Source organism: Rhinolophus hipposideros (genome assembly GCF_964194185.1).
Source record: "Rhinolophus hipposideros genome assembly, chromosome: 16".
NCBI lineage: Eukaryota > Metazoa > Chordata > Mammalia > Chiroptera > Rhinolophidae > Rhinolophus > Rhinolophus hipposideros.
The window spans coordinates 39,777,263-39,789,785 of NC_138062.1; the positions used below are offsets into that span (position 1 = coordinate 39,777,263).

Below are 12,523 nucleotides of genomic sequence, written 5' to 3' on the forward strand. Positions count from 1 at the left end.
AAATATGTATCTGTTTGCTGCTATAGATGGTGGCATCGATTAAAACTGCTTTGTGCCTTGAAGGTTGTTCTACCTAGAATGTCTCACTTGTTCCCCTGGATTTTTTTTAATTCGTTTAATCTGAAATGCATAGGTCCCGAATGTAGAGCTTGAATTTTGATAAGTACAACCCTATAACCCACATCCCTATCAAACTATAAAACATTTCCATCACCCCAGATAATCTCCTGCCCCCACCAACAGGCAACCGCTGGTCCAAGTCCGTCTTCATAGATAACTTCCACCTATGGGTTCCTTTGGGCTCTTATGCCTGGCTTCTTTCACTCAACATGTTATGGGGATTTATCCACGTGGCTGATGTGTGTCAGTAGGTTATCTCTTTTTATTATGCAGTAAGTAGAAGCAATGCCCTTAATTTTAAACTGTTTATCAGTTGTGTTTAGAAACAGTGGTCCCTCAATGGGCCGTTGGTCAAATTGTGGTACGTACATTTGTACACGTGTGTAAATCCACATCCATGAGACATTTCTAATAGTTGAATGGCTGGGTCAAAACTTTAAAATTGCACATCCTCTAAAAATCTAGTGGGTATTTTTATAGGGATTGCATTAAATGTGCAGGGGGAAATTGACATCTTAATGACAAGTCTTCCCTTCTAAGAACAGGGTTGGTCCTTCTGGTTATTCAGATATTCTTTTATGTCCCTCATAGCACTTTGAAGTTTTCATATATTGTAAATTTCTTGACTTGACTCAGGCATTTAACTCCTTACTAACATAAATGGGATGTTATTTTATCAAACAGTGGTCCTTTGTCCAGAGAAAGATTATTAACTTGTATTATTGGCTTTGTATATTGATTATGTATTTTTTTAACCTAGCCAACTTTCTGAATCCCCTTGTTTTCGTGGTACTTTTATAGTTGAGGTCTTCGTTTCAGATATATAATATGCTACCAAGAATAATTTGATGATTCGCTTTAGCATGAGGAGTAGAAATTGTGTCTGTTTCCTGCTGTGACTCAGCCATTGAGGCTCAGCGGGGTGGGGGGCTGTCCCTCAGGGCTGAAGTTCTAGGGGTGGCCCAAGTGACTGGCTGCTGTGAGCTACACCCACCTCCATGTACCCCGAGACCACTGGCCTAGGCTAGGCTTGTGGGCACAGGAGGGGCACTGCTGTGGTTGGGTGGGGCAAAGGAAGGGGACACAGCTTCCAACAGCTCCTGCTCCTTGGCTGGCTGCAGGGAAGTTCTTCCTTCCATCAGAGTTCAAGTTCAGCCTTTACCTGGGAAGATAAACCTGGTGGAATTGGAGCATTGATAAGAATAGTGATTGTAGTTAACTGACATACATTTAATTAATGAAATCCACTGATGCTGAAAGCCTCGTTACCATTTGAGGTGACTATTAAATGTCACACTTTGAAATCATTAAAGGGAGAAAAGCAAGCCTTTATTCTATCCAGAAGGAACTGTATTTGATGATAACCAGATGGTGCCTGCTGATGAGGAGAAAGCTCTATTTCTGATAGAATGGCAGTTTATAAATGTCGGCGAAATAATAGATTTAGGTAATCATTCTGCAACCCCTAATGATCTAATTTATTCAGTCAAGAATCATGGCTGGATTGGGGAATTTTTTTTAACCATATAAACCACTTTCAAGTGTACCATTCAGTGACATTCAGTGCACTCACATTATTATACAACCATTACTACTATTTCCAGAACATTTTTATCTTCCCAAACAGAAACTGGAACCATTAAACGCTAACTCCTCATTCCCTCCTCCCCGTACAACCCCAATAACCTCTATTTCAATTATCTTGAGAGTATACCTAGGAGTGGGATTGCTGGATCATACGGAATTTCTGTGTGTTTAATTTTTTGAGGAACTGCCAAACTTTTCCATCGCAGCAGGTGGTTTTTTCATAAAATAACTTTCAAGGCACGTCTGAAACTATTGTGCACTTCCCAGATCCCTGCCTACTTTTCCCCCAGACGCAGCCACTATGAGAGTGTGGTTATGTCTCCTTCCTGTCCATGGTTTTTGGCACTTACCACATCTGCATGTCCGTACACTTAGTATTCTCTCTGTCTTTGAAAAAGATAAATGCTATTTTACTGCACATATCTATCTGCAACCTGCTTTTCTCCCTCAAGCATGTTTGGAATTTTTAGAAAAAGGCCAGCTATAGAAAAAGTACAGTGAATTCCACAACCAACAAAATGAATGGTCAGCGTTTGTTTCTCCATTCAGTGTCACCAGGAAGCTTCTCTAACACGCTGTCATTGCCACGGTGACCATTATCGTGCATATGTGTAATGTGCTTGTAGGCTTTATCTACACTCATATATAGCCATCTGTGACTACTATTATAATAGAAAACTTACGTGGACAGCGTCAGACAACCACTGATCCAGCACTAACTCTATTCCAGTCCTGGTTCTCAGACTGGGCATGTGGCAATACCGTAGACAGACCAATAAATTTCTGTTGTTTAAGCCGCCCAGTCTGTGGTACTTTGTCATGGAAGCTCTAGCGAACTAATTGAAGTTGTTCCTGGTTTTTGGCCATTGTGAATAAAGCTGCTATGAACAATCCGTGTCTATATTCTAACGCATGGCTTTTTGTGGATGTTTCGATTTCTTATGGAGAATACCGAGAAGTGGAATCTATATTGTGAGTTACAGCAAACCCCCTGAATCTGCTGCAGTTTCCAGAGGACGGCATATCATGCTCTCGCTCCCCTCCTCAAGCACATTGCAGAGCTGGGTTTGCTCTGTGCTGGCTGCTGTCCTTTGGACATGCCAGACGTAGAAAGAAAGTTGGTGCCACCAAGTAGAACCTTGGTGGAGGAGGGGCTCCGGGGCTTTCCCCCATCCACCCTTGGATTCAGTCTTCTCTCCACTGCCCTATGCTCCCTCCAGCCTCCTTTTACATTTCTTTGGGAAGTACTTGACTTTTTATAAAAATGATACATGCTTGATGTTTGAGAAAAAGTATTCCATGCAGAAAAATACCCAAATGGAAGTAAAGATGAAGCCAAATCGAAACACCCAGAGGCATCCACGTTTAGTGGCTAATGTCCTCTGGGCAGTACAGTGTCTCTCCAGGTGCTGGTCTGGAGGAGGCAACATTTAGCTAATTCTTTATTCATGATGGTTGCATAGTTTTCAATTTTTCAATCCTTTAAGCCACACTGTGCTAGATACTTCCTTACAATTTAATGCACTTGGATGTATATTTCCTCTCCTAGGCTAGTCCTAGGAGAGGGTGTGGAAAGTAGTGGATGTACAAAACATAGTAACATACATTTATATGTTACATCTCACATATATTACATAAATACATACTATATATTAATACATAAAGTATATACAATAAATTTTATATTTATGTATATATTTATATTTAAATCAAGATAATATATTCATACACATGGTAAAAAATTTTAGATACAGCAGAAAAGTCCAAAAACAAGATTTTCTCCCCTGATGCCTCTCTCTCAGAGCATCCCTCAGCAACACTTTGATATTTCTTTTCTGAAAATAGTTTGCATATATCGACATATCTATGTAGATTTACACAAATTGGTTCCTATAGCATATGCCATTTTACATCCTGCTTCCTCCTCTTATCGTGATTTTTTAAAACATGAGCACAAATGAATCTACTTTTTTAAAGACTGCATAGCATTCCATAGGTAATGGAAAAACATACTTTAATCTATTTAACCAGCCCCACCAAATGGACAGATAATTGTTTCTGACTTTTGCTATCACAAACAACCCTGCACGGGTATCTTATTTTCGCATCTTTGCAAATATTTATAAGTTTTTCTCACAGTTCGAATTACTAGGTGGCTCAAAGGAAAATACATCTGTGCATTTCAAGTTTTAGTAGATGTCAAATTTCCCTCCAAAAAGTTTGCATAATTTCACGTCCCAACAATACGTACAAGCCTCTGTTTCTCTACATCTTTGCTACCTTTGGATAACATCACATTTTTAAAGTTTTGCCCATCTGCTATGTTGTTTGTATTTTGCATTTCTTGGAGTAAATTTGAGTAAGTGCACAAATGTTTATTGGTCCTTCGTACAAAATTTGTATTATCATCCTTATTTCCAGACGACTTTCTTTCTTTCACTCACTTTCCCAGCCTCCTTCCTGGTCTCTCGCTAATTCATTCTTTTCTACTTTACCCTCTATAGGCTTCCAAAATAATCTTTCTCACAAGAAAACCTGGTCATACCGGGTCACCACTCAAAACATGTCTGTCATCTCTGGGGCGGCCGGATGGCTCAGTTGGTTAGAGTGCAAGCTCTGAACAACAGGGTTGCTGGTTCAATTCCCACATGGGCCAGTGAGCTGCACCCTCCACAAGTAGACTGAAGACAAGGAGCTGCAGCAAAGCTGCCAGAAGGGCGGGCCAGATGGCTCAGTTGGTTAGAGGTGAGCTCTTAACAACAAGGTTGCCAGTTCAATTCCCCTATGGGATGGTGGGCTGTGCCCTCTGCAAATAAGATTAAAAACAGCGACTGGACTTGGAACTGAGTCTGCACTCTCCACAATTAGAAGGACAATGACTGATGGGTCCTTGAAAAACACACTATTCCCCAATATTCCCCAATAAGAATTAAAAAACAAAAAACTTGTCAGTGATCTCACCCACACCCACTGCCTACAGGATAAAGAGCCTACACTCTTCAGTTTGGTTTAAAAAGTCCTTTATGATCTTATTCCCACTCTGCCCCCCTAAATGCCCATTAATTGAGCACTTACTACATGCAGTCACCCTGTGGGTGCTGGGGACCCACAGGTGAACAAAGTAGGCAAATGTCTGCTTTCTGCGGCTGACATTCTACAACAGTGTTTCACATAATGAAGCTTTTTTCCATTATTGCCCTTGTAAAGAAAAAAGATGGAATCGTCTTTAAATTTAATGTAAGTCAATCAATTTCAATTTAATTGCATTTAATTTCTCCCTAATGACAGAAATTAAATACTTAGTAATAAGATTTTGTCTGAGAGGGTTGGTTTTGGAAGGCCACAAGCCATTGTAGTTTTTAAGGACATCCCCCCCCCCCCGAATTAAACTCCCATTGAGAATGCATGCTTTAAAGGAAGAGCTGTACAATAAACAAGTAAGTGTTAAAGATTATATCAGAGAGCCAAGAATTTACAAAGGAAAGAAAGAAGAGTGGTTGAGGGCGCCACTTGACATCTTGAGCATCTGAATCAGGAAAGTGCTTTCCAGACAAGGACGACCAGCCTTGTTTTTTTCAGCTGCAAAATGGAAATGATAATTTTCTCCTCACAGTGCCGAGCACACAGCAAGCGCTTAATGAGTTGGCTTTATTGCTATTACTAATTATTTCACTTTATTATTTTTTATTGAGGTATAATTAACAATTAAAAAATAAAAAAAAAGGTAAATGGGATAAGCCCCGAGATACGCTTCTGCTCCTTCTTGGGTACCAGCGCGCAGCCGCTCACGCAACTGGCGCCTCCGCCTCCGTCCGCAAGGGGCGCTGTGGGCCCCGCGGCCGGGCTGTTCTAGGCCGCGGCAACGGAAGTTTCATTTTCCCCTCACTTCCTGTCTTTGGCCCAGGCTTGGGCTGCGTGGAGGCTTTGCGATGCCGACTGGAGACTTTGAGTGAGTCGAGGGTCGCCAGGAGGTGGGGGAGGGGGCGGAAGGTGCCTTCAGGGTCCTCGGGGCTCTTCTGCGCGTGGGTACGCGGAGGCCGCGGGAGCCTCGCCTCGCTGACTCAGCGCTTTCCCCCCAAACTTGTCCCGCAGCTCGAAGCCCAGCTGGGCCGACCAGGTGGAGGAGGAAGGAGAGGACGGTGAGGACGCCAGGTGGTCCGCGTCCCCGCGCGGCCGCCGGCCCGGTCGCTGCCGCCCGCTCTAGCCCCCTCCCTTGGCACCGCCGGCCGACCCCGCGTGTCCCCCGCGGCCACCCCGTCTGGGCCCGCCTGTCGCCAGTGCCAGCCGCTCGCTGGCCTGTCCCTCTTCCTCCCCACGCCTCACAGCCCCAGCCCTCAGAGCCGCTCCCCCGCGATGGGGAGGAGGTGGTCACAGCCTGCCTTCTGCCTTTGTAGCAGCGCCCGGACGCTTTGATACCTGCCCCTGCCTTTAGGCCAGGCGTCCCCCACCCTTGCCATTGCTCCGCGTCACTGCAGCCAGCCCAGTGTCCCCGCACACTGCCCCAGGGTACTTCCTGGCCAGCCCTCTGCCCCTGGGCCCACCTTCTTCACGTCCTGGTGTGGGCATCATCCCAAAGGCCCCTGGGTTTCGGCTTGGGAGCTCCCGCCCCTCGCCTCACCTCTCCCCCCCACACTCCCTCTCACAGACAAATGTGTCACCAGCGAACTCCTCAAGGGGATTCCTCTGGCCACTGGCGACACCAGCCCCGAGCCCGAGCTGCTGCCAGGAGGTGAGCGATGACCTCCACCCCATCCCTGGGCTGCCCCTCTCCCTAGCCACATTTCCGCCTGGTCCCCGTCCCCGTGGCTCAGTTCTTCTCCCCTTCTCCCTTCGCCCAGCTCCACTTCCATCTCCTAAGGAGGTCATCAACGGAAACATCAAGACAGTGACTGAGTACAAGATAGATGAGGATGGCAAAAAGTTCAAGGTGAGGCTGGGAGCAGTGGTGTGTGTCAGGCGGGTCCTTGGGCCCAGGAGCCTTGAGGACAGGAAGCCCAAACCTGTCCTCTCCTGTCCCATCCCCAGATTGTCCGCACCTTCAGAATTGAGACCCGGAAGGCTTCAAAGGCTGTTGCAAGGAGGAAGGTGAGACCCTGCTCCCTTGTCTTGGGGGCTTACCCCAGGGCTAACTCAGAGGACTTGAGAATCCTTTTTCCCAGTGCCTTATTTTCAGAAGTGAGGTCTGACAGTTTAACCGATTTTATTGGAGGAGAATTGAGGCGAGGGCTGTTTGTACTCTGTTGAGGCCCCAGACAGTCCAAGTTGTAGGAGTGGTTGGGTCGCTTCTTATGCTTCTTGACTTGTCTACCAGGAGGAACAAAGCTAAATGTTCCCCTGAGGTGGTCGTAGCAGTAGAAGTGGTAGCAATAAATCCATTTGACACAGTTATCTGCACACTGTGTGCCAGACCCCATGCCAAATGCCCTGTGGGAAGTGTTTTCTCATTTTGATCCCCGGAGCAACCCAGGGAGGTGGGGAGCATTTGTGATCCTCATTTTATAGGAGAGGAAGCTGACCAGGTTGTTTAGCCCAAGGCCCCTCGAAGTTTGGATGACCCCTGCATACCCCTGAGCATTGCTCCCTGCTGGTAGCTGGGCCACCGCCTGCACACCCCACCCCCAGGAGCTGTTGGCTGTGCAGCTGTTTCCCTGAGCCTCTGTTCTCTCATTTGGAATATGGGGAGAGAGCTGCCCCTGCCTCCTGGAACTGGCATGAAGCCTGGCACTCACTCAGGATATAGGAACTGTCATCGTCACTGCTATAGGGGGCATTTGGAGAGGGTGGCGAATGGGGTTTAAGGCTCAGACACCCTGAAGGGCACTGTTGCAGGTCTGGGTACCAGGGGGCGGTGGTCCTACCTCCTCTTGCCCTGACCTGTCCCCACCCTGCCCTGAGTCCAGAACTGGAAGAAGTTTGGGAACTCAGAGTTTGACCTACCAGGGCCTAATGTGGCCACCACCACAGTCAGCGATGATGTGTCCATGACTTTCATCACCAGCAAAGAGGTAAGGGAGGCAATAGGGCAGGAAGGTGGTGGCCAGGCTGTTGGTGGCAGGGGTGCAGCAGCCCTCCTCTGAGCTGCCCTTGCCCATCCTGTCAGGATCTGAACTGCCAAGAGGAGGAGGACCCGATGAATAAGCTCAAGGGCCAGAAGATCGTGTCCTGCCGCATCTGCAAGGGCGACCACTGGACCACCCGCTGCCCTTACAAGGACACGCTGGGGCCCATGCAGAAGGAGCTGGCCGAGCAGCTGGGCCTGTCTACTGGCGAGAAGGAGAAGCTGCCTGGAGGTGCCGGGGGCTGGGGGTGCGGCTGGCAGGCTGTGTGCCCTTCTGGAGAGTCCTGGGCTGTCACCTGCTCTCTCTGAACGGGCTGTCTCCATCATAGCTGTCGTCTCCCACACCACAGTGTCAGCTCCGCAAAGGCTGTGGCCACAGTCCGTGTTTGTGTGTGTGTGTGAGAGAGAGCAGCCGGGTGGGTGCTCTGACTGCTGGTGACGTCACAGGGGCTGTGAGAACTGCCTGTGTGCATGCCTCCGTGTGTAACTCCCCGGGAGGAGTGGGGACCCCGTGTGTGAGACATGCCTGCAGTGATTCTGCTGCAGACTTGGAGATGGTCTGACGTGAGTGTGCCGTGTCTGTCTGCCACGGTGCGGCGGCTGCCCCGTGTGTGCTTCTGTGCACACACACCTGCGAGCAGACACACAGGTGACTGTCTGCGGTCATTGTCCTTCAGCGTGATTTGCTGAGGGTAAGTTTGAGTCCGGACAGCTCTACAGCTGACTTTTGGGTGCGGCGTGCTTGTCACCTGCCGTGTGTGTCCCCTGGGGCTTTTCCCTGCCCCATGTTGCTCTGTGGTGAGAGTAGGCTGGGTATTCCTCAGCTCTCAGCCTTGTTGGCTGAGACCCAATCAACCCTCATGACTTTTTGCTCTTCCTGCGCTGCTGGCTTCCTAGGTGTGAGATTTGTGTCATCATGGCCAATGGGCCTCTGAGGGACCAACCAGATGCTTGTGGCTTTGACAGCTGGTGCCCGGGCTATGTCAGGGCTGGAACTGCTGGCATCGTGGGTGGGTCTGTCCCTCCGCTGTGCCAAGGGGAGTCCTGCCCTGACTGTGCTTTTGGTTTCCAGAGCTGGAGCCTGTGCAGGCTGCCCAGAACAAGACAGGGAAGTATGTGCCACCAAGCCTGCGGGACGGGGCCAGCCGCCGTGGGGAGTCCATGCAGCCTAACCGCAGAGGTGAGGCAGTGAGGGCACCCTGGCGCCAGGCTGCTAGACAAGCAGCTCCCAGCACCCAGTGATTATCCCGTGGGTGGGGCCCAGGCAGGCCAGCCCCTCAGAGCTTCCTCTCCTTGCCTGCCCAGCGGATGACAATGCCACCATCCGTGTCACCAACCTGTCAGAGGACACGCGTGAGACTGACCTGCAAGAGCTTTTCCGGCCCTTTGGCTCCATCTCCCGCATCTACCTGGCGAAGGACAAGACCACCGGCCAGTCCAAGGTGGGCTGGTGGCCATGAGGGGGTGAGGGGTCACCTGTCCAGCTGTGCCCTAAACACCCTTCTCCTTCCCCACCCCCAGGGCTTTGCCTTCATCAGCTTCCACCGCCGTGAGGACGCCGCACGTGCCATTGCTGGGGTGTCCGGCTTTGGTTACGACCACCTCATCCTCAATGTCGAGTGGGCCAAGTAAGACTGCTCCCCTATCCCATCACCGTGTCACAGCTGACACTCGGGCTGACTGGGGCCCCACACCAGTTGAATAGCCACCAAGTCTTCTGGGGTGCAGGTCATTTATTGTCCTTTTCATCTTGAGGGGCCACTGCCATTTGTGGCGGGGCCAGGCTAGTCACCACAGGTCTGGCTCCACGTGTGTCTTGTGCCGTGCCTCACGCCGAGACCACAGTTGTGTGTGTGTGGAGGGGGCAGGTCTTGGGGTTCCCTTGGGGTCTGAAGACCCCACACTTGCCCTCCTCATCACTACTGTCTCCCTCTTTAGGCCATCTACCAACTAAACCAGCTGCCACCACTGCTGCTACTGGGCCTCTGGCCCCAGGACCCTGCGATGACAGAAAGCAACTTCCAAGAGCAGGGGGCTCCAAGAGCAATAAAAAGGCTCCAATCCCCCTATGCACGTCCTGTTTATATATGGGTGTCACCTACCTTGTGACAGGTGGGGTCAGCCCCCCGCTTCCTGTGTGGGTTTGCTCACTGCTCAGTTTTGGTGCTGTTGGCGGAAATTCCCATCACAGGCCTTTGGGGGAGGAAGTGGCAGTTTGGTACCTGCTGTGTTCTCACCCCTGTTCCCCTGCAGGGTCCTTTTGGTGGGGAAGAGGCTCAAAATGTCCCAGGTAATGGACTCAGCTCAGGTGGCTGTGACAGTGAGGGGCAGAGCTTGGCCAGAGCTCGCAGTGTTCTCTAGGGCCCGGCCCTCCCTGCAGCCGAGGCAGTGTAAGTGGCAGCAGCCCGGGCTAGGTGCTACTGCCATGTAGAGCAGCGGGTGGATACAGGTGGCCAGGGGCACGAGGCTCCGCGTCACCTGGTGGCCCACGTAGGACCTCAAGTCCAGCGCCGCCTCAGCCTGAGCCACGTCTGCAAATGCTGGGCAGCGGGCTATCCAGCGCTGCCGGGCGGACAAGTTGAGCACCCGTGTGACATAGTAGGGCACATAGGAGCTAGCGTAGAGGGCTACACCACTGGCCACCAGCGCTGCCACTTGCATTTTCTCAGCTGCTGTCAAGCCGTGGCTGCGTAGCACAGCCCGCCCGAGGGCGCTATAGGCCACCAGGGTGAGCAGCAGCGGCAGGACACAGCCCAGTGCCACCAGCACCAGGCTGTAGACTCTGTAGGCCTCGAGCTGGTTGTCACCCGCTGTCCCCAGGCACTTGATGCAGGCCCCAGGCCTGTCCACAGTGCAGTTGCCTTCCTGGTGTGGCGTTGTCAGGTGGGAGAAGCTGAGTGTGGGTGCAGCCAGCAGGGCTGCTAGCGTCCAGCCAGCAGCGCTGATGGCCCAGGCCTGCTTGGGCTGCAGGTGGCTGCGGGAGAAGAAGGGGTGAACGATACCCAGGTAACGGTTGATGCTGATGCACGTGATAAAGATGACGCTGCCCAGCAGGTTGCAGACAAAGAGGAAGCGCTCCAGGCGGCATGTGACTTCCCCATAGCGCCAGTGTTTGGGTGGGTACAAGTAGGCGGCCAGCGGGGGCAGCGTCAGGGCATAGAGCAGATCGCTGACGGCCAGCTGGGCCGAGAAGACCACAGCTGGGTGCCATGGGCGCTGCTGCTGGGTGCTGAAGCGGTAGAGGGCCAGGCCGTTGCCCGCCACTGCCACCAGGAACTCGACCACCAGCATGGGCCACAGGAAGCCTTCCTGGAAGTTACTCAGGATGCGGTCAGCAGCCGCCAAGATGTTGGGTGGGCACGGTGGGACACCTGTGGGCAGAGGGTGTCACCCAGTGAGCCCTGTTCCTCCTCAACGTGGCTCCCACTATCACCAGTCCTGAGTACCTGCTGTGCATCAGGCCTGCGTGAACCCTTTGCGTACGGAGTTTCACTTCTGTCCATGCCTATGAGGAGTGTCAACTGCAGCTGGCTTTTACGGGAGTGGGGCCCAGGAAGGTCAGGAGCCCAGAGTCTGTCACTCAAATGACGTTCAGTAGGCTCTCTGGGGCTGGCACCCTCAAGAATCAGCTGGGGCAAGAACCAGGGGGTCGCTGCCTGGCAGCAGCACGTAACCTGGCAGTGATGACTGGGAGCCCTTAGGCCTGGGGTGGAGGAGCAGGAACCCAGGGGGCTCAGACCCCACCCAGCTTGAGGATCAGTCACCCCTGTAATGCCACCAGAGTCCAGCCTCTGTCATCTATCTGGACCAGCAGTTGCTTAGGTCCTGGAGTCCCAGCTCCTCGTCCGTCCTCATCAGAGGGCGCCTGTGAGCACCTGGATCCGGTCGCATCCCTCTCCCTGGAAAAGCCAGTTCTCACTGAAGCCCCACTCTTGCCCCCGGCCCCCCTGCTTTCTTCTCATCTGCTCTGCATGACAAAGTCTACGCTGGCTTCCTGGTTGTTCGTTAGACACATCCTGCCTCTGGGCGTCTGCACTGACTGTTCTCTCCCCACCTCAGTCACAGGCTACAGACATCCTTAAGGCTGTTTCCTTCACTTCCTCCTCTCTGGTTCCAAGAGGCCCGTTCTGACCACCATAGTATTGCCACTGCACACTTTGGCTCCCTTCCCTGCTTATTTTTTTCTCCACAGCCTGTATCTCCGTCGACCATTGTGAGGAAAGTCCCCAGGAAAGTATCGCTCTTGAAGGCAGGGAGTGCCAGCTTCTGGCTCCCAAGCACCCAGGACACTGCAGCATGGGGAAAGAGCAGAACCCTGGAGTTGATTCCCTCTCCCACACTCAGCCTGCTTTCTGATCTTGAGAAATGGCCCGTTACCAGTGGGTCCAACAGGCTGGCCCCTGTGCTAGGTGCATAGACCCTTCCCTGGCTGTTTCTGCGCTCTCACTTCTGCCTCTCCGTGCCAGCTTTGGGCTCCAGAGCTCTAGGAGGAAGCCACTGTCCAGACAAGGTTCTTAAACCGTCTCTCCATCCCCTCCACCCATCCTGGGCTGCAGGGGCCAGCGCCCTGGATGTGTCCAGCTCAGTGACCCAGCAGCACTCGCTCCTCACCTGACGTGGTGGCAGCCATGGCCCAACAACTTGCTTCTGGGTCTGCTGCACTCGCGGTGTCTTCGTCCCCTCCCTACAGCTCCATGTTCAGGCGGCTGAGCTTACAGTTCAGGCACCAGCCTTCCTTCTGCCTCGGATTTCCTTCCT

At 51.7% G+C, this 12,523-nt stretch overlaps 2 protein-coding genes across 3 annotated transcripts; one reads left to right on the plus strand and one right to left on the minus strand.

Annotated features, from left to right (window-relative positions):
- Positions 1–5,579: 5,579 nt before the first annotated feature.
- EIF3G (eukaryotic translation initiation factor 3 subunit G) lies at positions 5,580–9,838 on the plus strand (the record flags this gene model as incomplete). 2 transcript variants are annotated; one of them, XM_081076577.1, is made up of 11 exons in its annotated part: positions 5,580–5,656; positions 5,800–5,846; positions 6,353–6,436; positions 6,546–6,634; positions 6,733–6,792; positions 7,608–7,712; positions 7,808–7,997; positions 8,838–8,945; positions 9,071–9,207; positions 9,287–9,393; positions 9,704–9,838. In XM_081076577.1, exons 1-11 carry the CDS (start codon positions 5,637–5,639, stop codon positions 9,717–9,719), a joined length of 963 nt encoding a protein of 320 aa, XP_080932703.1. In that variant the 5' UTR covers positions 5,580–5,636. The 2 variants fall into 2 exon arrangements, with proteins under 2 accessions (XP_080932703.1, XP_080932704.1); XM_081076578.1 differs by lacking the exon at positions 9,704–9,838 and having other exon boundaries at positions 9,287–9,397.
- P2RY11 (purinergic receptor P2Y11) lies at positions 9,485–12,520 on the minus strand. Its single transcript, XM_081076576.1, has 2 exons — positions 12,377–12,520; positions 9,485–11,136 (listed from the first exon to the last, which is right to left on the minus strand). The coding sequence occupies exons 1-2, from the start codon at positions 12,393–12,395 to the stop codon at positions 10,070–10,072; spliced, it is 1,086 nt and encodes a 361-aa protein (XP_080932702.1). The 5' UTR covers positions 12,396–12,520; the 3' UTR covers positions 9,485–10,069.
- Positions 12,521–12,523: the final 3 nt, after the last annotated feature.